Source organism: Vulpes lagopus, chromosome 11 (genome assembly GCF_018345385.1).
Source record: "Vulpes lagopus strain Blue_001 chromosome 11, ASM1834538v1, whole genome shotgun sequence".
Lineage (NCBI taxonomy): Eukaryota > Metazoa > Chordata > Mammalia > Carnivora > Canidae > Vulpes > Vulpes lagopus.
In genome coordinates, this window is record NC_054834.1 from 43,390,445 (window position 1) to 43,414,909 (window position 24,465).

Here is a 24,465-nt window from a genome sequence, read left to right on the forward strand (position 1 = left end):
ACCGGGATCATGCCCTGAGCCACCCAGGCGACCTGAGAGTAAGTCTCTACGGAATTTGAAAGCAGGGTTTCTAGAGGGCATTGAGAGGTTAGCTGTCGTTAGGAAAGGTCATTTATTGTTGTCTAATAAAATCTTAGATGAGTCTAAGATGTATATCGGGGCCCATATGCTTGGAGGATGACTGCTAACATATATCTTGGGGGGAAGGGTAGAGATAAAGGAAGATTCCAAAGGGATTTTTACAGGATCCTGGAGGTTGGACTTGTCAAGCTTAGGCTGCCTTTTGCCTCTAGCAAAGTATTAACATTGAGGCAGCTAATAACTAACTAAGCTCTTGGAGGAAGTTCACTCTGCCTATCCCAAGTATTTGTCATTGGGCTGCGAAGGAAATTTAATTTTTTCCTATATTTCTTTCGCCTTCGTTCTCCACATCAATGAGTACTGATAGCATCTTTTTATGTATTTATTGGCCATTTGTATGTCTTTGAAGAAGTGCCTACTAAGATGCTTTGCCTATTTTTTAATTGGGTTATTATTTTATTATTGAGTTATGAGTTTTTTTATGTATTCTAAATATAAGTTTCTTAAGGTATGATTTGCAAGTATTTTCTCCCATTCCATGGGATCTCTTTTCACATTCTTGGTGGTATCCTTTGAAACACAAGTTTTAAGTTTTGATGAAGTCCAGTTGATCTTTATTTTCTTTTGTCACTTTTGCCTTTAGTGTGTGTTCTGAGATCAGTTCTCTGACACAGACTGAGTGTCCTCCAATTCAGTTCAGTTTCAGAGTTAGCTTCAGATCCCACAAGTTAAAGGGCACATCCCCAAAAGACTGCCCTTACTTCAGACACCAGCCCCAAGTAGGGTTCCTAGTCAATGCAACCACCTACAAATTCACGTCTTCCCATAACCTCCTCGATAATTCACTAGAATGACTCATATAACTCACTAAAAGCATTATCCTTATGATTATGGTTTTAATATAAAGGATATATGACTCAGAACAGCCAAATGGAAGGCACATAGAGGCCAAACTCTAGAGGCAGGAGAGGGATACCCTCTGTGTGGAATCCTGGCAGTTCATACTCCCAGCACGTTTGTTCACTGGTTAGGAAGCTTCACTGAAATTGATGTTCAGAGTTTGTATTTGGGATTTTATTATGAGGCATTATGGATTACGATTGGGTGATTGTGTGGTTGAGCCCAGTCTTGAGCCTTACACCCCTCCTGGGAGTTTGATCTGGCCCCAAATTTCAACCCTCTAATCAAATGATTAGTCTTTCCGGTGACCAGCCCCCATCCAGAAGCCCAGAATGAATTGCCACATTAGCATAACAAAGAGACTCCTATCAATCTGGAAATTCCAAGGATTTTTGAAGCTCTGCCCAGAAACCTGGACAAAAACGAGATATTCTTTATTATACCCCTCTCTTATCACCCAGCCAATTTTAAAGCTAATTTATAATTCAGCACTCAGGGACAAGGAGGATTACTTAGAACTGCTGCCATTCCACTTTTCATATTTCACTCTAAAAATTTGATTCTGGTAAATTTGCACAGACAAGTAGAGAGGGGCCATTTGTGTGATCTGTTCCACTGTCCTATGTTGCATCCTGGAAAGATGAGTCACAGAAGCATGTGAAAAGCTGAGGATTTTTTCCTGCAGAAGTGTTGAAAAGGTTTGCCTTTCTGGTTGTCATTAACATATGGAAGGGTAAGATTCCTTTGAAGAGGTAATGAATAAGTAACTATATTTCTTATAATAAGGATTACATTTAGGAATTTCTCTTAAGTATCCACCCTAGATTTAAAAGTTCATTTTGCTGCTCGCTCAACAAAAGATACTTGAAAAAGATACTTGAATATGTAACATTAAATATATTAGAAAACCTTACAAAGAGATACTGTTCTAGAAGACATTTTTACTGCCTACTCATTACTTCCTCTTTGTAACTTTTTCACATTCAACTTTTCTTGATTGTATATCCATTACCTGCATATAGTACATTTTTTTTCTGATTTTCAGAATTTATCTTAAAGGCTTGAATTACTTTTTTTTAATTGCACGCATTCTTATTTTCAAAATAAATGTATTACAGGAAAAAAAAGTCACACATCATTCTTAGATGATTCAGAAAATGATTTTAATACTACTTATTCTTAAAAGTGGTATTCTAGGTTCAGAGGAAAGGTAATACAACTAAGGTTAGGTCCCTGCTCTTAAGGGAACTAATATTAGCTAGACATGCTCACATGGAATAATTACAAGGGAAAGAACTTGGAGGGGAGGGAATTTTGAGATTTGGATTGGAACCTTTAGATCATACTTCTTGGGGTTTGGTTCAGGAAAGCTGCTGTTTTAGCATAATATTGAGTATCATTTCAGTATTATTCGTCTAACAAATATAACTAATAAGCAGGAATAGCCAGGTTAAAGTACCATCCAAGGGTATTTTTATAAAAGCTTAAAGATGAAGCTAGCAATGTCAAATGCCGTATAAAGGTAAAATAGAAAATTTTCCACTGGAATTAGCAGTTAAAGTGTCAGTCTTTGAGAAACCTGTTATTCTCAAAGTTTTTTGGATTGAAAAGCAGATAAAAGCCATATTGAAAGGTGGCAGAGAATAATTAGCAGAAGCATCACCTGTTGCACTAGGAGTTTCAGCCAATACTGCACTGGTAACTATAAATCAGTCCCTAATGACTAATATAATATGATCATTACACTTAAGCCTGCCCTAATATAAGCTACTTTATACCAGAGCTTTATTTGAAATATCACGCTGATTATTTCCAACACAATTCAAAGCACTGCTCCCCTCCAGTCATATCAAAATGTGAGGCTCTCCATTCTCCCATGCATTTATCCCCACACCATTTTGTGTTGCCCTTTATGAGACCCATCCTCATTGCTCCCTTGCCTACCAAACTTCCCACATTGGGAACCTCCTCAATTTCCTTATTCTCTTTTCTCAAACCCATCTTCACACTTAGTGAAGGAGATATCTCTTTTGCTGTCAATAGGTCAGTCTCAATGTGGATGCTTTAAAGCTCATTCTGTTCCACTTTTAGGAACCTCATCCCTCAGTTATATCCTTTCTCTATTATCTTACACTCTCCAGATTGAACCATTCAACCTCAAACTCTCAGTGTCCTCTCATCTAGAAAGGTAAAAAGATTTTTCTTCTTGTTCTCACACACTCTGATTCCATCCCTTTTGGTAACAAAGAGTAGTAGTCACCTGTGAAGTTTCCCTCATTGCATACTCCTAATCTCACTGTTATCAGGCTCTTTCTTGCAGAACTCTACTACAATTGCCTTTCCTCATCACTTCTGTTAAATCTAGTGGTCATTTTTCTGCATTATTTTACTTTGTCTCTGAGTATTTGATATTACCAACCATTGACTCCTTGAAATTCTCTTCCCTGTGGCCCATGATACTACTATTCCTGGTTTGCTCTGTACCCCTCCTTCTCTTTTCTCCTTGAAATGGCCCTTTTCTCCCTACTCTTTTTTTTAAGATTGTATTTATTTTTGAGGGCGGGATTGGGGGAGCAGACTCTATGCTGAGCAGGAAGCCCAATGTAGGGCTCCATCCAAGGGCCCAAAGATCATGACCTGAACCGAAGGCAGACACCCAACCAGCTGAGCCATCCAGGCACCCTTCTCCTTAACTCTTAATTATTAATATTCACCAAGATTCCATATTAAGGCTTCTCTACAATACATAAACAGCCTCAAGCTTTTATCATCATCAAAACAAAATTTCTTTTACCTTGTGTTGCTCTGTTACTGTCTTATCTGTCAACATTTCTTCACAGCTATGCCATATACTTAGTTCTTTTTCTAAAATCTAAAGACAGCAAGATTTCAGAAATCCCTTTCTGGAATACATTCCCCTTCCCAAACGTAATATACTAGTTTTACATTTTGCCTTCTCTGCACAAGTCTTCTTGCATTATTGAGACAGCATTATTTTATTCTCTGCTGATTCACAGTACTTTTTTATTAGAGCACTTAGTTACAGTTTGCTTTGTATTATGTATATATTTCTACCTCACCAAATAGAATGTGGTTTCTCCAAGGGTAGGAAAAACCTTTTTTTTTTTTTTTTTTTTTTTTGAAAAAAAATTGAACAGGAGTCTCTTTAATTTCTTACACATTATATGCAGTAAATGCTGGTTAAGGATTTTTTTCTTGTTGTTGATTGTGTTGTTTGTTTTGTTTGCCATTGAGGGAAGCCTGCTGCACTCTGATGGTATAGGCAGGACACTTGGGGCACCTGGATAAGCAGCAATACTATAGTAAGAGTAGCGGTGAACTGATACAGTAGTGAACAGTTGTGGCTCCTCCAATAAGAGGATAAAAAGGGATATTGTTGCCACACAGCCAGTTCTAGTAGTTTTAGAGATGATGGTGAAAAGTACAGGTTGTTACAAGAGCACATAAATTATAAATGACTTAAACAATAAAGAAGCATTTATTATATGTTATGAAATTTGTAAGTAAGGCACTTCCAGGTAGCTGAATGATACCAAGGATCCAGATTCTTTCTAATTTTTTTTTTTCCAGTTCTACCATCCTTATAAATTAGTGTGTCTTCTTAAACTGATTCCTGCATGACTCAAGCCCACCACTCCAGGCATGACTTGTAATTGAATGTCTGGAGGTAGAACAGGGAGCATTCTTTTTTAAGAGCCCAGTCCCACTTTTAAGAGTAAAGAAAACCTCAGAAGTATTCTCTGCAGGGGCACCTGGATGGCACAGTGGTTGGGCTTCTGCCTTTGGCTCAGGTTGTGATCCCTGGGTCTTAGGATCGAGTCCCACATTAGGGTCCTTGTCACGCGGCAAAAGAAATGAGAGCATCACCTGGACACTTGTGATAAGTACATATACGCAGGCCTCACTCCAGACATACTGAATTTTAAAAAGAAACTTTAGGGATGGTGAATGGAGCCCACCATTCAGTGTTTTAACTAGCAATTCAAGAATTCTGATACACACAGAGTTTGAAAGCTGGCTTAGAGAAACGAAAAATCATCCCTTTGGGCTGGAGAAAGGTCTAGCCTTCCCTGAAGGACTTTATTGCTAGGGAAAAAGGGGAGGGAAGGGATGAATATTAGATACCCGACCAAAACTGTGTACACAGTTATTCTGGGAGTAAAGAGACTAAGATCTTTTTGAGCCTCAGCTACCATAGCTGCCCTCCCTACTCCTTTTATTCTCTCTGGGCCTCCAGACCCCATGCTGAGCTACCTGCCTAGTCTCTGAAGCAACCAACTATGCCTTAAAAATGTAATAACCTTCTAGTTGTTGGTTCTGGTTATCATACTACCATTTAACAAGCTTAAAAAATACTTTCAAGTTAAGAGATTTTGTAACAGGGGCACCTGGGTGGCTCATTCAGTTAAGCATCTGACTTTGGCTGAGGTCATGATCTCAGTGTCCTGGGATCGAGCCCTTAGCTCAGAGTCTGTTTCTCCCTCTGCCTATCTCCTGCAAGAGTGCCCATAGGGGCAGCCCAGATGGCTCAGGGGTTTAGCGCCGCCTTCGGCCCAGGGTGTGATCCTGGAGACCCAGGATCAATCCCATGTCAGGCTCCCTGCATGGAGCCTAATTCTCCCTCTGTCTGTATCTCTGCCTCTTTCTCTCTGTGTCTCTCATGAATAAATAAATAAAACCTTAAAAAGAAAAAAAAAAAAGAGTGCCCATGCGCATGTACGTGCTCAGTCTCTCTAATTAAATCTTAAAAAAAAAAAATAAAGGTTTTATAACATTTTAAAATATAGATTATTAAATGTTTTCCTTTTTGTAATTTTACTGTTTTGTTTCTAGCTATGATAACATTTTGCTTTTTGGTAGGTTTCCTAAAAGACAGAAAAATGGAGGAATCAGTAAACCAAATGCAACCACTGAATGAGAAGCAGATAACCAATTCTGAAGATGGATATGTATGGCAAGTCACTGATATGAATCGACTACACCGGTTCTTATGTTTTGGTTCTGAAGGTGGAACTTATTATATCAAAGAACAGAAGTTGGGCCTTGAAAATGCTGAAGCTTTAATTAGACTGATTGAAGATGGAAGAGGATGTGAAGTGATCCAGGAAATAAAGTCATTTAGTCAGGAAGGCAGAACCGCAAAGCAAGAGCCTATGCTCTTTGCACTTGCCATTTGCTCTCAGTGTTCTGACATAAGCACAAAACAAGCAGCATTTAAAGCTGTTTCTGAAGTTTGTCGCATTCCTACACATCTCTTTACTTTTATCCAGTTTAAGAAAGATCTGAAGGAAAGCATGAAATGTGGCATGTGGGGTCGTGCCCTCCGGAAGGCTATAGCAGACTGGTACAATGAAAAGGGGGGCATGGCCCTTGCTCTGGCAGTTACAAAGTATAAACAAAGAAATGGCTGGTCTCACAAAGATCTATTAAGATTGTCACATCTTAAACCTTCCAGTGAAGGTAAGCATAAGATCTTTGGGTTGGGGGAGGTTGCCGATATCTGATAAATTGCAAATTTTTATTTGACATGAGATGATTGCATAATATCTTCTAGAAATAGCCTTTTAGTCTCAAAGTACATTGGTTGACTAATTGAAATGTTTTAATGCCAACCTGGAATTAAACTCCAACCACAGGCAATCCAGACATTACTAATCAAAATTCCAAGGACAGATTTACAGGTTAACATTTTAAATCTCAGAATGTCACCATGCTAACTAGAATGCTTACCCAAGTGATTATGGACTATGAAAGCAGCATGGACATGATTAAAGTTGTAGTAAGCAAAACACCTCCTAAGCCAGTAGATGGCAGATAGCCAGGCTACACTGCTCTAGTCCCTTATGATTTTTTTCCCTCCCTGTCTTCCTAGGATTTATGTTCCATGGAACCTAAAGGCTACCTGAAATAGTGCTGAACTTAACAATTCAGGATGTTAATTATCTCCAAGCAGTCAGCCAGGGGACATGGTAACTTGGGGCAGTTTTTCTATGTCTATGGGAAGAGACTTTTGAGAAGTTAGGTGAATGTATGATAATCACCTAGTCCTTCTTAGAAGGGAAATAAGAAAAACTTTTGGGCAAGAATAATGTAAAGTATGAAGTTACACATTTCCAAAATTTGCTCTTTTTTAATACCAGAAGTGAAACTTGAAAAGCCAGCTCCTCATTAATTCCTAATTTATCCATTTTATTATGAATGGACTTTTTAAAATGAAATTTAAACATCAAAGTATTACAAATATTTATGTAAACCTATTTGTTTTTTGGTTTTTTATTAGAAATTGTTTTAAAATAGCTGGATAATACATAAAAATATAGTGCAGAAAGTAGGAGTCCTGCCCTTCAAAAGAAATCACTGTGTTGAACATTACTCCTAAACATACACTGTTTTATTTTTAAATTTTTTATACTTTCTTCGTTTCAATTAAAAACATTGATATTTCTTCAAGTCAGTAGAAATGGTTGTTTATATACCATCGTATGAATATACTATAATTTATGTAGCAAGTCTCTTACTGATGACAGTTAAATAGATTCTGGTTTTTTATACCATTACAAAAATACTACAGTGAAAAAAACTTGAATAATGTAAATATTTATATAATAGGTAAACCCACAAAGAGTATTTAGAAGTGGCCAGTTTCCCCTATATTTGAACACTGATTATTACCAGTGTGTTTTAATGTTTGCAAATAGAATAGGTGAAAAATTATATCTTACTGAATTTATGGGCACTGCTCATTATTTGTAACTTTGTGGAGTGTATCTTTGCCCTTTTATCCATTGAGTTGCTATTCTGAGTATTGTCACCATTCATTCAACAAATATTTATTGATCACCTAATGGATGGGCATTGTTCTAAGAATTTTGAACATATAGGAATTTATAACTTCTTATTATATACATAGCATGCACTTCCCCTCCACTTTTTTTTTTTTCTTTGTCTTTCATTTTTTTTTGATGGGGGTTTCTGGCATATTGAAGTTTGGAATTTTAATGTAATTAAACTTACCGTTTTTCTTCATAGATTTGTGTTAGGTTTAGAATGGCCTTTTCTAACCTAAAGTTATAAAAAATACCTGTGTTAAGAAGAAGGTAGGGATCCAGTGTTGAAACATTACATGGTTGTGTATACCTAAGTGCTAGTTCTAATTGGAAAAATTAGTTTCTGAATTTGTGCAAATAGTTATTCTGGGTTTTGGATTCTTGGTCTATAAAATGAGGAATTCGTTGATGTTCCCTAAACTTGCTCCCACAGATGGTATTCTTTAATTCTAAATTTCTTGAGGGCAGAACTCATACTTAAAATCTTTGAATAATGGCAGTATGTTCAGGGATAAGAGACCCTAAGCTTCTCAGAGTAAAAAGAATTTGGAAATATAGTCTAAGCTATCAAATAAGTAATGTTTTAATACTTTAACTGAAATGTGTATTTAAAACATATAAAACAAGAAAATGTGATTTAATCAGTTTTTTATTATGTACTTACCATGTGGCCAGCATAGAACTTGAGTAAGATGACTGCCTTTAAGAAGTTATATTTTAACTGGAAAAGTCAAAATAGAAGATGTGCTCACATACGAAACATTTAGTAATTTAAGACAACATTAGATTTTGTGCTAAAATCTGGAAGAGTCAAAGTACTTTAGAAGATCCTACATATTAGTATTGACTTTTTATCAAATTATTTAGAGTCCAGAGATAACACATAGGTTCAATCTGCCTTAAAGATGGATTTATTTGGCCAGTATTTTAGAAAAAAATGAATTCATGGCTAACATCACGTTAAAAAAATCAGAAGACCTCACATAAAAATACCTATTCTGGCTTCTTTTGAAAATACTTTCTTTGGCAGCAGTAAGCCAGAACTTCACTAAAACATTAGTAGGTTATACTCTCTTTAGTTCCATCATCTTAACCACTCTCTATTATGTGACTTGTCCTATTTATTTATTTTACCAGCATTTACCCCATACACACTTTTGAGTCTGATAACTCAAACATCCCCTTCTCCATTTTACAGAGGTAAAACTAAGGCCTGGAATGGTCACACAGCCATTTATTGGTAGAATGTAGGATAGAACACAGACTTCCTCAGTCCCCCAATCCAAAGCCCTTTAAACTATTAAAAGAAATCACAAAAGAAATAAACATCTTGGTTTCTTTCCTTAATTTGGCCTGTAATATTTTCTCATTTATTAAAAACAACAAATTACTTACCTACATGTCCACTTCCACTTATCTCTGCTACTTATAAATGCTTGTTTATTTAGTAGCAAAAAGGAACAAGTGAATTGAAGATTGAGACAGATCTGTACTTTGTGAATCATTCTGAGGTTGTAGACCTGAGATAGGTATTGTCTAATCCTGGTGTCTCAAAACACAACAAAACCAAAAGCTCTATAATCAAATGACTTAGAATGAATATAGGAGATTTTTCTCCGGAGCCTTGTATTAAAACAATTGTGATGAAATAAGCAAGATCATTTGACTCCGTTGGCTTAAATGTATCTGTTATATCACAGAAAGCTCCTCTGTATCTAGTTACTGCATTCTCAGTATATATGTTGTTTATCACCTAGAAATTCTCATACTGTTTCAATTCCTTATTCTCTTAAAGGACTTGCTATTGTGACCAAATATATTACAAAGGGCTGGAAAGAAGTCCACGAATTGTATAAAGAAAAAGCACTTTCTGTGGAGACTGAAAAATTATTAAAGTATCTGGAGGCCGTAGAGAAAGTGAAACGCACAAAAGATGAACTGGAAGTCATCCATCTAATAGAAGAACATAGATTAGTTAGGGAACATCTTCTAACAAATCATTTAAAGTCTAAAGAGGTAAGTAAATTATAATATAGCATGTGATTAAACATGAGTATAAAAAATTTAAGGTGTGATATATAAAAAAGTAATTTATGATATGTAGTTTATAAGATGGTAACTATATATACAGTTCTTTTGAACAAAAATGTAAAATATATCTTGAAATTAATACTTATTTAAAGTACTTAACACAATGCCCAGATGTAGTTGGCATTCAGTTCAGTGTTATTTCTACTTCAGATAGGCCAGTTAATTTGCCTTGCTAATAATTAAAAATAAATAAGTAAAATTCTTCTCTGAGTTCCTTCATAGAATACACTTTACTTTCCTACTATAGTAGAGAGCAAGTTAATTTGATAAGCCTTTGATCGTTGTGCAAATCTTTTTATTGAGGAAATACTTAAAACCCCAAAAAAAAGTCTTAAAGAATGTTAGTAGTATTATTATTATTGATACAGCTATTATACTGATTCATTTCCCCTTAATTCCTTACATTTCTACCTATGTTATCACTTCAATAGGTATGGAAGGCTTTGTTACAAGAAATGCCTCTTACTGCATTACTAAGGAACCTAGGAAAAATGACTGCTAATTCAGTTCTTGAACCAGGAAATTCAGAAGTATCTTTAGTATGTGAAAAACTGTGTAATGAAAAACTGTTAAAAAAGGTAAGCATTAGGGTGCTTTGCTGGCTGAGTTGTAATGAAAAACTGTTTAAAAAGGTAAGCATTAGGGTGCTTTGCTGGCTGAGTTGGTTGAGTGTCTGCCTTCAACTCCATTCATGATCCCTGGGTCTGTGGATCCCCCTGCTCAGCAGGGAGTCTGCTTCTCCCTCTCCCTCTGCACTCCCCCCCACCCCACCCCCTGCACTCGTGTGTGCACTTTTGCTCACCCTCTCAAATAAATAAGAGCTTTTAAAAAATCTAAAAAACACTAAGCATTTGTTAGCTACTACTAATTGAAAAAGTTAACTCCTAAATTCTGGAAATGTAACTAGCGCATTTTTAGGTGTCCTGAGAGTTTTATAATACCAAATTTCAATTAACTCTGAAATTTAAGAAAATATGTCCTCATTTTTGTCTTTTCTTTATGAAATACATTTATTAGCTACAGTAATAAAATCTAAGACACATAATGACTATTTTTCATTTGTTTTGCATTTATTTCTGTCTCTGTCTTGTTTCTAGGCTCGTATACATCCATTTCATGTTTTAATTGCGTCAGAAACTTATAAAACAGGTCATGGGCTTAGAGGAAAACTGAAGTGGCGTCCTGATGAGGAAATTTTGAAAGCTTTGGATGCTGCTTTTTACAAAACATTTAAGGTAATGTTTTGATTTTTGCTTTATAACAAAATGACCCAGTTGGGACTTGATATATTTTATAAAAATACATTTTAAAGATCATACTAATAGTTTAACCATTTATTAGATATTCTTTTTTTTTTAGTAGTTCATGTAAGTGCAGGTATGTAATTAACATTGTAAGTTTATGAGTAAAAAATTTCTCTATACCTTTGGAAAATATCCAATTATCTTATAAAATCATTTTGATAAGGTTTAAAATACCAAATTAAATTTTTTTTTATTCCTGTAGAGTTCTTTGACCTGGTCCTCTGTCATTTTGTAAATCAGTAGTGTATCTCCCTTGTCTCGGTGGGAAGTGATTTTTTTAGGACTGAAAATCTTACATCAGAGGATTTGATTTTAAGAATTTTTGATTTTAAGATTTTCTTGTTATTTAGCAAAATAGTAGTAACTAAATTCAGTAACAAAGGGAGTATACAAAGATATTTATCTTCAATATACAAAGATGGTTCAGTATACAAAAATTAATGTAATACATCACATCTTTTCCTGTGTATGTGTAGTGCATTCACTACACATGCAGTGATTACAGTATTGCTCAAAGCAGTCTACACATTCAGCGCGTTTTGCAGAAATAGAAAAACCCACTATAAAATTTATGTGGACTTTAATGGGACCCCCCCAAATAACAAAACCAATCTTGAAAAAGAACAAATTTGGCAGACTCATGCTTCCAAACTTATAGATTTCAAAACAGCATAAAGCTACCGTAATCACAACTATGTGGTACTGGCATAAAGGCAAATTCATAGACAAATAGGATAGAATGCAGAGGCTAGAAATAAACTCTCACATGTATGGTCCACTGATTTTTTTACAAGAGTGTCAAAACAGTTCAGTACAGAAAAAAATAGTCTTAAAAAAGTGGTGCTGGAGAAACTGGATATCTATGTGCAAAGGAACAAAGTTGCACCATTACTTAGGAAAATTAAAGTGGTTCAGTGACCTATATATTTAAGAGCTGAAACTATACAACTCATAGAAGAAAACATAGAGTAAAAGCTTCATGACATTAGATTTGGTGATAGATTCTTATATATAACATCAAAGCACAGGCAATAAAAGGAAAAGTAAATGAATTGGACTTCATCAAAATTTAATAAACCTTTTGTGCATCAAAGGGCACTATCAAGAGTGAAAAGATAATCTACAGAATAGGAGAACATATTTGTAGATCATATATTTGATAGCTTTCTAGTGTTTGGAATACATATAAAGAAGTGCTACAACTCCACAGTAAAAATACAAAAAACCCATTAAAAAATGAGGAAAGTCCTTGAATAAGACATTTCTCCAAAGAAGATATCCAATGGCCAATTAGCATATGAAAAGATGTTTAGCATCATTAGTCATAAGGGAAATGTAAATCATTGATTCTTATCATGAAAGCAGAAATAAGGAGCCTTTGAGAGGATAGGAGAAATTGCAACCTTAGTGCATTGCTGGTGGGAATGTAAATGGTACAGCCCCTGTGGAAAACAGTTTGGTTGTTCCTCAGAAAGTTAAACATAGAATTAACCAGGCCATCCAGCATTTACACCAATTATATACCCTAAAGAATTGAAAAGAGAATCAAACATACCTATAGATAAGTGTTCAAAGGAGCACTATTCACAATAGCTGAAAGGTAGAAAGTGTTCAGCAGATAAATGGATAAACACAAACAAATATATACACACAGTGGAGTATTCAGCCTTACAAAGGAATGGATTTTGAAACATGCTATGACATGAACCTTGAATGATGAACCTTGAAAACGTTAGGCTAAGTGAAATAAGCCAAACACTAAGGGACAGGTATTATAATGATTCCATTTATGTGAGGTACCTAGAATAGACAAATTCATAGAAAAGAAGATAGAAGTTGCATGGAGTCTAAAGGGACATGGGAATGGGGAATTTTTAATAATAGGTAGGGAGTTTCTATTTGGGATAATGAAAAGGTTCTGGAAATAGACAGTGGTGGTTACATGCCATTGTAAATATACTTAATTTCATGGAATTGTACCCTTAAAAATGATGTAAAAGCAATTTTATTTATATTTTACCAAAAAAATTTTTTGTTAGATATTCTCAATTTACTTTATGAGGAATGATTTCTAAAAAAAACAAAAAAAAAACAGGAAGATGGTAACTTCTTTAATGGAATTATTAAATAGGTGGTCTTATTTTCTGATTTTCCTCCAGAAAAGCTAAGCATCTTCAAGTTCTTGTCAATTAACTGGTAAATTAAAAATCAGGTCTTTTATCTTAAAAGTCTTTCAAATGAAAAATATGATTTTTAGAAATTAATTGTAATTTCTATGATTGCTTTTAACGCTTGTTTTGTGTGTTTTTGTTTTTTAGACAGTGGAGCCAACTGGAAAACGTTTTTTGCTGGCTGTTGATGTCAGTGCTTCTATGAACCAAAGAGTTTTGGGTAGTGTACTCAATGCTAGCACAGTTGCTGCAGCAATGTGCATGGTGAGAACGCCTAAGACAATTAAGAATTTTAGCCACTCTAAAAAATGTTTAATGTGGAATAAAACTATAAAGTTAGATATGATCAAGGATTATGTTTTCACTTGTTTTTGCCATTTTGCTTTATTTAGCACATTTTATTTCGATTAAATATCAATATATAAAAATAGTTAAAAATAAGCAAAGTTTTAAGCCTGGGTGGCTCAGTTGGTTAAGCATCCAACTCTTGATTTTTGGCTCAGGTCATAATCTCAGGGTTGTGATATTTTGCCCTGTATTGGGCTCCACACTGGACATGAAGCCTGTTTAAGATCATCTCTCTTCCTCTACTCCTCCCACTCAGGTGCAGGCTTTCTCTCTCAAAAGTTTTAGGTTTATTGTAGGTATATTTATAAAGCATGTCTAAAGAACAACAGAAATTTTAATTTTAAAAAATATTAAATATTAATGTATTGAAGCAGATAATGCTTAGAGAAGGTATTATTAAATATAGAAATGAAAAGATCAGAAACCAAGAACAATAGTCAGGATACTTTGGATCTAGCCTGACTCTGTCCCTTCTCTTCTGTGGCTTTATTCTTTAATAAAATGACAAGAACATATACTCTATTTGATTCAAAGCACAGTTATGAGAACCAATTTCTTTGTAACAGTTTGTGAAAGTACCTTGAAAGCTATACTGTTACTGTGTAGTTCCAAAACAAAAATAAAAATAAACATTTTTTTTAAGATTTTATTTATTTATTGGAGACAGAAAGAGAGTGCACAAAAGCAGGGGAACAGAGGCAGAGTGAGATGGAGAAGCACACTCCCTGCTGAACAGGGAGCCTGACTCAGGCTCGATCTCAGGACCCAGGATCATGAGCAGAAGACAGATGTTTAATGTTTAACTGAATGAGCCAACCAGGTGCCCCAAAAATAACCATATTCTAAAAATGAAGTTTAAGGAACTTTAAGATACTCTATTTATTTCACCTGAATCTGCTGAAACTTACCACCTTTGATTTTTTTCAGGTTGTTACACGAACAGAAAAAGATTCTTATGTAGTTGCTTTTTCAGATGAAATGGTACCATGTCCAGTGACTACAGATATGACATTACAACAAGTTTTAATGGCTATGAGTCAGGTAAGGAACTTTTTATTAAGTTTACTTAACATGTGTTATATAATAATAATCTTATTTTGATGTCATGTGTAATATTAATAAGTTTATGAAAACAAATAGTTTTATCTCAATTTTCCCAGAGCACAGAATAATAAATATATACACATGCTTTGAGAAGGTCTATATCTTGGCTGTAAACAAAATGATGATGTAAAAAATAGTATTTTTAAGTATTATTTCAGATATCTCAGTAAGTAAACTAGGGCACTTTTATTCTTATCCATTTTTTTGTTCTGAGTTAGATCCCAGCAGGTGGAACTGATTGCTCTCTTCCAATGATCTGGGCTCAGAAGACAAACACAGCTGCTGATGTCTTCATCGTCTTCACTGATAATGAGACCTTTGCTGGAAGTATCCATCCTGCTGTTGCTCTGAAGGAGTATAGAAAGGTAAAATTCTAATATTCTTTCTCACCCCAAATAAGACTCAGTTCTCAAATATTCAGTATTTTTTCTAAAATATACTGAAGATAGTTCTGTATCTTTGCATAGGGATACAACACAAGTTCAACAATACTTGAAATAAAAAATATTAGCTATATTGGGACACCTGGGTGGCTCAGCAGTTGAGCATCTGCCTTCGGCCCAGGGCGTGATCCTGGAGTCCTGGGATCAAGTTCCTGCATCGGGCTCCCTTCATGGAGCCTGCTTCTCCCTCTACCTGTGTCTCTGCCTCTCTCACTGTCTCTCATGAATAAATAAATAAATCTTTAAAACAGGAAATGAGATATACATGTATGACTTATTTTAACTAGTCCCAATTCTATACATGACTAAAATATCCTCTGCAAAAGGACTATGTAAAATTAAAGCCATAAGCTGTGTTTTAAGTTTTATGGCTATTTCAGTGTTGTTTTTGTTTTTTTTTTTTTTAAGATTTTATTTATTTATTCATGAGAGACACACAGAGAGAGGCAGAGACACAGGCAGAGGGAGAATCAGGCTCCACACAGGGAGCTCGATGCAGGACTCAATCCCAGAACCCTGGGATCGAGCCCTGAGCCAAAGGCAGACACTCAACTGCTGAACCACCCAGGTGTCCCTATTTCAGTGTTCTAATCAGTGTTCTCCAGTTGAGCTCTCTGAAATCATGAAAATGTTTTTATCTGTAGTATCCAGTGTGGTAGCCACGAGTCACATGTGGCTATCAAGCACTTGAGTTGTGGCTAATGTGACTAGGAGAACTAGAATTTGATGAGGAGTTTTGTTCTCCAAATGTGGTTTCCCTGCCAGCAGCCTTAGCCTGGGACCTTGTTAAAAATACAGATTCCTGGACCCCATGGGAGACCTGCTGAATCAAACTGGAGAGTTGGATTATGTTTTAACAAATCTCCTAGGAATTCTAATGTATAAGTTTGAGACAAAGGGAGAGAATAGAACCTGTAGTCAAGGCAGCCTGGGTTGAGTGTCCTGGGTCTTTCTTTTTTAGTATGGACTTTAGCAAATTAACTGATACATGTCATAGTATCTAATAGTACTACTTACCTTTTAGAGTTATTGCAACAATTATATTAAATAAATTAAAGAGCTCATTATGGTATCTGACATACTGCATACTCAGTGATTATTGGTTCTTCTCCAAAATTCAATTATTGTAACGTTAAGCCATAGCTGTGGAAAATAAGTTCTTACATGTGATGTGTATGTTTCATATATAACACAACCAACCAAAGACCAAAAGTTGATAATTGCAGGGTAATATTTCTTTATATATACCCACATACACTGCCCCAGTGTTTGATATACTGGTAAAAATATCTGATGCCCCCAAATGTCCTGACAGGTTTCATGAGTAAAAAGCCTCTAAGCTGCAAAGGAATGTACGCTATGGCCCATGGAACAGAGAAGCAGGAATTTCAGGCAGGCTGTCTACATAATTTTATGGAGAGAAAAAAATTGACTTTGTAATAAGTTGTGATAGAATTTGAAGTGCTTTAATTTTGGAGGTTATTTGCTTTTGCTTATACAAATTTTTAAAATACGTATTTTGATCTTTTCCAACAGAAAATGGACATTCCAGCTAAATTGATTGTTTGTGGAATGACATCGAATGGTTTTACCATTGCAGACCCAGATGATAGAGGCATGTTGGATATGTGTGGCTTTGATACTGGAGCTCTGGATGTAATTCGAAATTTCACATTAGATGTGATTTAACCATAAGCACCAGCATGAACTAAGGAGGTCCTTTGTCATCCGTGATCTCGCTAAAAATATGTAGCTACTTCCCAGCTAATCTTAATCCAATGAAAGATGATGATAGTATAGTATATGCATAATGGAAAATTTACTTTACAAAAAAAAAAAAAGGAAGGAAAAGTAAGATGAGCCCAAAGTTCTTTCTGTCTACTAAACTAGCTCTTGGGAAATAGCTTCAGAATACACTGTAGCTTCCTCTATCTAACAGAGAACTTCTTGTTGATAGATACTGTAAAATAGTCAAACAGTTTTGCTGTGGTGAATAATCACATTTGTACTTAAAAGAAGTGAGAGCCAAAAGTGTAAGTAGTTCCGTATCATATCACTTGTTTGAAAAGTGCTTAAAGTTTTCATAAATGTTTGCATTGGGAAAGGACAGCTTTGATAATGTCCAAATATTCTAAAATGCACTGGACCATGTAACTGTGATGGAATATGAAATTCATCTATAAATTTTTATACCAAGGGGTTAAAAAAAAGACATTTGATTAATTAAGAACAGGTTTTACAAATTCTTGGGAGTTTTCTAAGATCACATAAATAGCAGCTTTCTTACTCAGTGAAAAAGATACTTTGAATCTGATATTTTATTTACACATGTAGGGTTGTTACATTAACCAGAAAAATAGTGGAAAACCCCTGAGAAAAGACACTAAAGTTTGTGTCACCTGAGGAAGCCTATTTGGTTTGCTTTTTGTTTTGGTGCATTTTATTGCTGTGAGTGGGGGCATAACTTCACAATTTGTGCTGAAATAATAGCCACATGTAGCCACACTTTTTCTTTTTTCATAGTCTTACCAAATGAAACCAACAGACTGTTTCAAGCATTTAGCTCCCCCACTCCTAAATCTGTATGACAATTATCTCACCTGTAACCAGATTAGCTTTTAACCTTACTTTAAATATTCTAATTATCTTTACCTATTTTTTTAGTCAATTGTAAGTGGGTTTTAGATATTTCCTGATTGTAAACATGTCGATGACATATCTCTGTTCATTATTCATTTGTGACAAAACACTCTTTTTTAATAGTGTACAAAAGATAATAAAGCAAGCTAGGTCTTTCAGGTTTGAAAGGCAACTTTTGAATAACATTACCACTAACCAATCTGTAAGAAAATTTTTTTTTCTATTTTATTTGTGTATATTAAACTTCCTTTTCATTACACTAAAGTGCATTATTTTCTTGAACAACTGTCCCTTCTTTCTGGGGAGGTTTAACCTATTAAAAATGCCAGTATCTTTGCTCATAATGATATCATGGTTGTTTAAGATGACATAAAACTTCAGTTCTTATTTATTCTTTTCATAATTAACGATTTACTGAAGATTTATAAAGCCCTCACTGTCATGTGAAAAGTTAAACTAGTAAATATAAATTATAGCCTTCTATGTGCTTAGGAGTTAGAGGTTTTGTTTTGAAGGCAAAGGGGACTTTAGTAGTATAGAATTTGTGAAGATAATTTGTTTCATGAGAAATTTGGGCTCTGGAAGGGAAAAGAAAATGTCCCTTTCAAACTTATTTGACATATTAATGCTGGCTCTGCTATGTAGCCATTCCTTCAAGGCAACTGGTAGCAATTTGTAAGTGTTGTGATTTACCGGAGATTTTTTTGTCAGCAAAGTAGCATGTGCACTCCTCCACCATCATCCCCCATACGTTGCTTCTGATGTCATTCTGGTTTTTAACCCTCTGTCAAGCATTGGATATAAGGTGTTCGCTACTTTTGGTGACATTAAAATACTATGTTCAGATTAAAGGGCCTAGTAGAGTTATATAATAGTTTTTGAAGTTTCTAAGTAAACCCAAGATCTCCTTAAATTAAAAATTATAACATGATCTAACTTTTTATTCCTAATAGAAGCGTTAACTGGAATGTAGCATAAAAGCTTATTTCCTTCACTTATGTAAACTGGATGTTCACAAGCTAATCAGTCCATCAGAGAAAGATTAGATGTGACCTTTTTGAAGTATTTAGATACGTCTAATTAAATGGATTAGAGTAAAATTTAAGGAACAAAAAAATCTGAAATTTAAAAGGTGATTTTTATATGTAGGTTAAGGATCCAGGTTCTAAAACATATGGCTTTGGAGTACTAGATATAGCAATCTTGGGCTCTTCATTCCCATTCCAGAATTAATCTCCCCACAAAATGGGAAGACAATGACTCACAGAGTAGGAAACAAAATAAAATTATTCAAGACTCTTTATCTTTTTAGGCATTAAGAAATAATGTATATACATGATTGCTTTAGGAGTAGAAAGACAAATTGTGAACACGTATACTTTTGTAGTTCATAGTAATCCTCAATTACAATTAATATCTTAATAACCTCTGTTGCTACATATAACGTAGCCCTATAGAAAAAATTTTAAAACTTTACCTCATTATGAATAAAACTGTATTCAAGTGATGAAGTTTTATTTTCTGAATTACTTTTAGAATTATTGCTACATTAATATTTAGGGAAATGTTGCTTTAAAAACAGCTCTAAGAAAAATAAACTTTATTTCCTAGAAAATATGTAAATATTTTCAGGATATGGTAATAATTAGTGAAACAAAAACTAATCTTAAAATGATACCCTTACTTACTAGTTGAAATTTCTTGAAAATTCCATTTATTAAGTTACATATTATTTAGTAACTATCTTATGGGAACATTAGTGAGGAAGATGCTGGTGAATGGGATTTAGTGTTACCCCTCTGGAACCTCTTGCTTCATCTAACTTACTATGTAACTATAGACAACCAATTTAACCTATCAATCTTGTTATCTTTGAAATGTGACCTATCTTGATGCTTGGATCTTAGAAGAATCAATGATTTAATATCTGTATAACAAAGTTTAAATTAGGGGGGGGGCTTACAATACAAATTGGAACTTTAAAAACATTCTTATTAGGAGATACATGTTTTGAATGATAAAATGGTTTAGAAAAACCGTTCAATAGGCTCAATAATTCATTAAAACATTCCTATTATAAGTGGGGAAAATGTAGGAGAAAAATGTTTACAGTGAAGGTGAGTATTGACTAAGAAGTCACTATTCTGATCAAGAGAAAGGAACATATTCCAAGTCTCAGATCTACTTGTATAAACCTAGAAAATAAATGTATATTCTAAACAAACACTATTAATAAGCATTTGATTATTCTTTTAAAAGCACAGGTAAACCTGTAAATGAAAGAATATTTTATCAAGGTTTTCCCTCATTTCCTAAGATTTTGGAAAAATAATATAAGATTAAATTATCTTGGAACTTTAAGAAAAAATTCCCGAATTGGAGGATCTAACAATTAAATGAAAAACATTTTTTTTTTTTTTTAATGAAAAACATTTTAAAAGCACATCTAAACAATAATTGAAAGGAAATCACTGTGATCACTTACTGGACTTACCCTAATTTAACCTAAAGAATTTCATACCCACAAATAAAAATTTATTGAAAAGTAGTGTCCTTAGCGTAAGTTATCGAAAATTAAAAATTCTAGTCTTACATACTACAAGTTTGAGGTGATTTATTAAGGCAGTATGTCCTCTAGAGAAATGTTCTACATGTGTAAGGAAGAATTAGAAAAAAAGATAAGCTATGAATTTAGTTACATTTACTGTACAGATTTTATTTAGCATTTCAGTATTATCTGCTTCCTAATCTTATTTTTGGAAGATTACTTTTATACCTGTTTTTTTTTTTTTCTTTCAAAGTTACTTTATTCTGACATTTTTGTCTTCTGTTCCTTGTCCTGCTCTTAACCTTAGTAATAAAATGAATGACAGGAAGATCACCCATATTTAGTTTTGGGATGAATCTTTTTGCAGATTTCCATTTGTTCTATACAGATTTAAGATCATATTTGTTCAAATTAATAAGGGGCAGGTCTCTTGGAACAATAATTGGATTAATATATTTATTTCCCCACATCAAATTATATTGTATGTCTGCGCTAGATGCTGCAAAAATCCTGTGGACTTTAAGCCTTTGTTTGCAATTCTACATCTACTTTGCTCTTAGAAAAAGCTCTCAGAAAAAAATAATTAACTGACTACTCAGAAGATAGCACATCTTATACTCCTCTATTTCCATATAAGGACTACTTTCAAGTCTTGCATCTACTAAGTACTTCACTGAGCTTATATATACATTGTTTGTGGCCTAAAAGATCTTGTAAGTAACTTGTATTCACATTTAACATTTTTTAATTGGTTTTATATTTGCTTTTGAAAAATTATGAACTTAAAAAATCTATGGCAATATTTTTTCATGTAGAAGTCTAATATAGTTAAGCATACTATTTGAATAAAATTACAATAAATGACACATTTTCCCTAAACCCTGAAAGTATCAAATTATATTGGAAATTGGTAGAAACATAAACTAGAGGTGTTGCATTGCAAAAGTCTATTACTGAAATTAAAGTGATTATTTTCAATGATTTTGAATTTTGTAAATACAATGAAAATACGCAAAAGCTGTTTCTGAGCGTAAACAGATTTTTCCCTTTGCTTTTATTTAATTTGGCACCACCGTGTGTCCTATTAATTCAGTGAACATAAGTGATACTGAATTTTAAAATATATCTTGATTTCTGTACTTTTGGAAGTTATCAGAAAACTGAACAAAAGAAATACGAAGTTAGCTACATTTCTGCAGGTTTCACTTAATGAACACTTAGATTGTTGAGGTTAGTAAATGAGGTAAAACCTTGCTGTTTTATTTATCATGATCATATATAATTGATAGAATATTGAAACTTATGTTTAAATATTAGGCTTTATTTGCAATGTAAACTTTAGAATCCATACACAGCCAAATTGAGGTTAAAATATTACACAACTAATGGATAGTAATGAAGAAAAAATGTTTCATTGCACTATTATTTTAAATATGGATGATACATATAATGTGGTTTGGTATTAGAACTTTTTGTAATGCATTTGAGTTATATTTTCTCCCTTTATTGCCAGCTTCTGATAATGAAGAAATTCTCCAAAGGGATGAGATAGATGAAATAATCTTTTTAAAAAAATAGGTTGAAGGAGTTCTAAACTATCCATTTGTTTTATATAAAGGCTTTTGATTTCCGTAATTGACCACTTACTGAATATTTAAATTACACAGAATAATGCCTGCATAGAATAAAATTGAAGTATGCAAGAGCCTTAAAGTGAAAAAAATGAATCTTCTGACTGCCTTAAAATCTGACTAGCTCTCCAACAGGCATACTAGTTACTTTCCATAGTCTGTTCATTAAGTAATGCCTTAATAGTATTAGTGTTTCTGAAGTACAGAATTCAAAAGGTCTTTTAGAGCTTTCATTTTTTACATAATGAATGGAAATTTAACTGTTAAAGTTTTAAAACCTGATTGTACATTAGTTTAAGCACCTATTAACAGGATAATCTGAGTACACTGGTATGTTCTATATACATGACTTAATATCAGTAATATTTTGTGGTAGGTCAAGGGTTTTTTAATTGTTTGGTATAACAAATTATCCAAGAAGCTGGACTTTATGTAACATAATCTCCAAGGACCAAGCTGCATATTTAAACACTGAATGAAAAACAATTGTACAGTTTCAAAAATGATTACTTTTTTGAGGGTATTTTTTCAAGACAAAAGACAAATGCTTTTGTTTCAAGCCTATAAGCAAATTCATTCAAAGAAGTGAATATAGTTGTAAAACATTGCGATTGTTGCAATAAAAAGTATCCAGGTCAGTGATTTAATTACGTTCACATTTTTACATTCACTTTGCCTTTCGAAGTAGGAATATTTTATAAAACTGAAAGAAAACTTTAAATTGTCTAGCTGGTGCTTAAGGATACAAAGTTTGATTTATCACAAGTTTCACTTCAAAGGAAAGGACCCTGCAAAGAGGGGCGGCGGGGTGGTTTCTTAGGTCTGTTGATAAAGTTTCTGATGCTTTGTTGAGTCTTCCATGTTTTCACTGTAAATAATATATCTAACAATGTAATTTTGCTGTTTTCTGATAAAAAATGGATGAAATACTAATGAATTAAATTTATTTCATGATAAAGTTTTCACCAATACTGTGAAATCTTGACTTTCTCTCCTTTTCTAGCCTTCCAAAATACCATACGGAATACAACATTGTAGACATGGGGTGCAGATGCACATTATGGGAACTGCTTCTGGTCAACTGTATTATTGTAGAAACTGATAGATAAACCAAATAAACTCTATGCACATCACACGATGGTATTCATTTATTTAAAGAAATAAGAATTTTAAGGTTATAATCTGCCTTATAAAATCTAAGGCTCTTAGCAATCATATTTTAATAAGATGAAATTAAAGTTTGATAATTAACATTAGCCTTATTATAATGGCTCTAATTACATATATTCAAAATACATATGGTTGAGGAATCTTTCCCAGTGAATTTCTGGATTTAACCAAAATGCACATTCTTAAATAGTTTTATAATAGGATTCTTTTTTTTTAATTTTTATTTATTTATGATAGTCACACAGAGCGAGAGAGAGAGAGAAGCAGAGACACAGGCAGAGGGAGAAGCAGGCTTCATGCACCGGGAGCCCGACGTGGGATTGGATCCTGGGTCTCCAGCCAAAGGCAGGCGCCAAACCGCTGTGCCACCCAGGGATCCCTTATAATAGGATTCTTTTGTGAAAATACTCCGTAAAGTTACCTTTGGGAAAAGTGATGTTAATACCAAAAATCAATTATGTAAACAAAAAGTTTTAGTGCCAATGCAGATGTTTCTTTTCTCTCTGAATTCCCATAAAACTTCTGAAAACTTATAAGATCTGAGCTATAGGTTATGCAAAAGAGTAAAAAGCAAGTTACATCAAAATAAACTTACCAAAACTTTGAACATTTGGTTGATTTTATAGTTCTCTATTTAAAGATGATAGCAGTTGTATGGAGAAAGTAAGATCACAAATTCTACATTTCTTCATTGAAGAAAACTAGACTTAGAAAATATTTAACAAAAAAAACCCAAAAAAACAAAAACAAAAAAAAAGAAAATATTTAACAATAGGGGGCACCCAGGTGGCTCAGGCAATTAAGTGTCTAACTCTTGATTGCAGCTCAGGTCATGATCTCAGGGTCCTAGGATAGAGCCCCACATCAGGCTCCCCAACTCATTAGGGAGTTGGCTTGCTCTCAAATAATTTTTAAAAAGTTAAAATATTTAACATTAAACCTTATCAGTAAGACATAACTTTAAAAATACTGTTCAAATGGGAATTTTATATTAGTAAACAATCCTAATACATTTAGACAAAGACCACTTTTTTCTCAACAGTTTTTTATCTTCCCTACTAGATATTTTGGCAATTCACATATAAATTGATTAGTGATAAAATGAGAAATGGCCCATTTCTTAATATTAGTAGGCCACAGTAAAGAGTTTATCTTCCAAATCTTAACATTAAAAATTATATAGACT

At 33.9% G+C, this 24,465-nt stretch overlaps 1 protein-coding gene across 2 annotated transcripts in view; it reads left to right on the top strand.

The window, feature by feature from the left end:
* Positions 1–23,242, top strand: part of RO60 (Ro60, Y RNA binding protein) — a 28,262-nt gene extending 5,020 nt beyond the window's left edge. The window contains exons 1-9 of one of the 2 annotated variants that reach the window (XM_041773841.1): positions 6,325–6,462; positions 6,875–6,971; positions 9,625–9,845; positions 10,352–10,498; positions 11,018–11,155; positions 13,543–13,659; positions 14,671–14,784; positions 15,066–15,212; positions 16,827–23,242. In XM_041773841.1, coding sequence (XP_041629775.1) covers positions 6,935–6,971; positions 9,625–9,845; positions 10,352–10,498; positions 11,018–11,155; positions 13,543–13,659; positions 14,671–14,784; positions 15,066–15,212; positions 16,827–16,979 — 1,074 coding nt within the window. In that variant the 5' untranslated portion in view covers positions 6,325–6,462; positions 6,875–6,934 and the 3' untranslated portion in view covers positions 16,980–23,242. Of the gene's footprint in view, positions 1–5,862; positions 6,463–6,874; positions 6,972–9,624; positions 9,846–10,351; positions 10,499–11,017; positions 11,156–13,542; positions 13,660–14,670; positions 14,785–15,065; positions 15,213–16,826 lie in introns of those variants that run through there. The other variant, XM_041773840.1, reaches the window with a different exon arrangement.
* Positions 23,243–24,465: the final 1,223 nt, after the last annotated feature.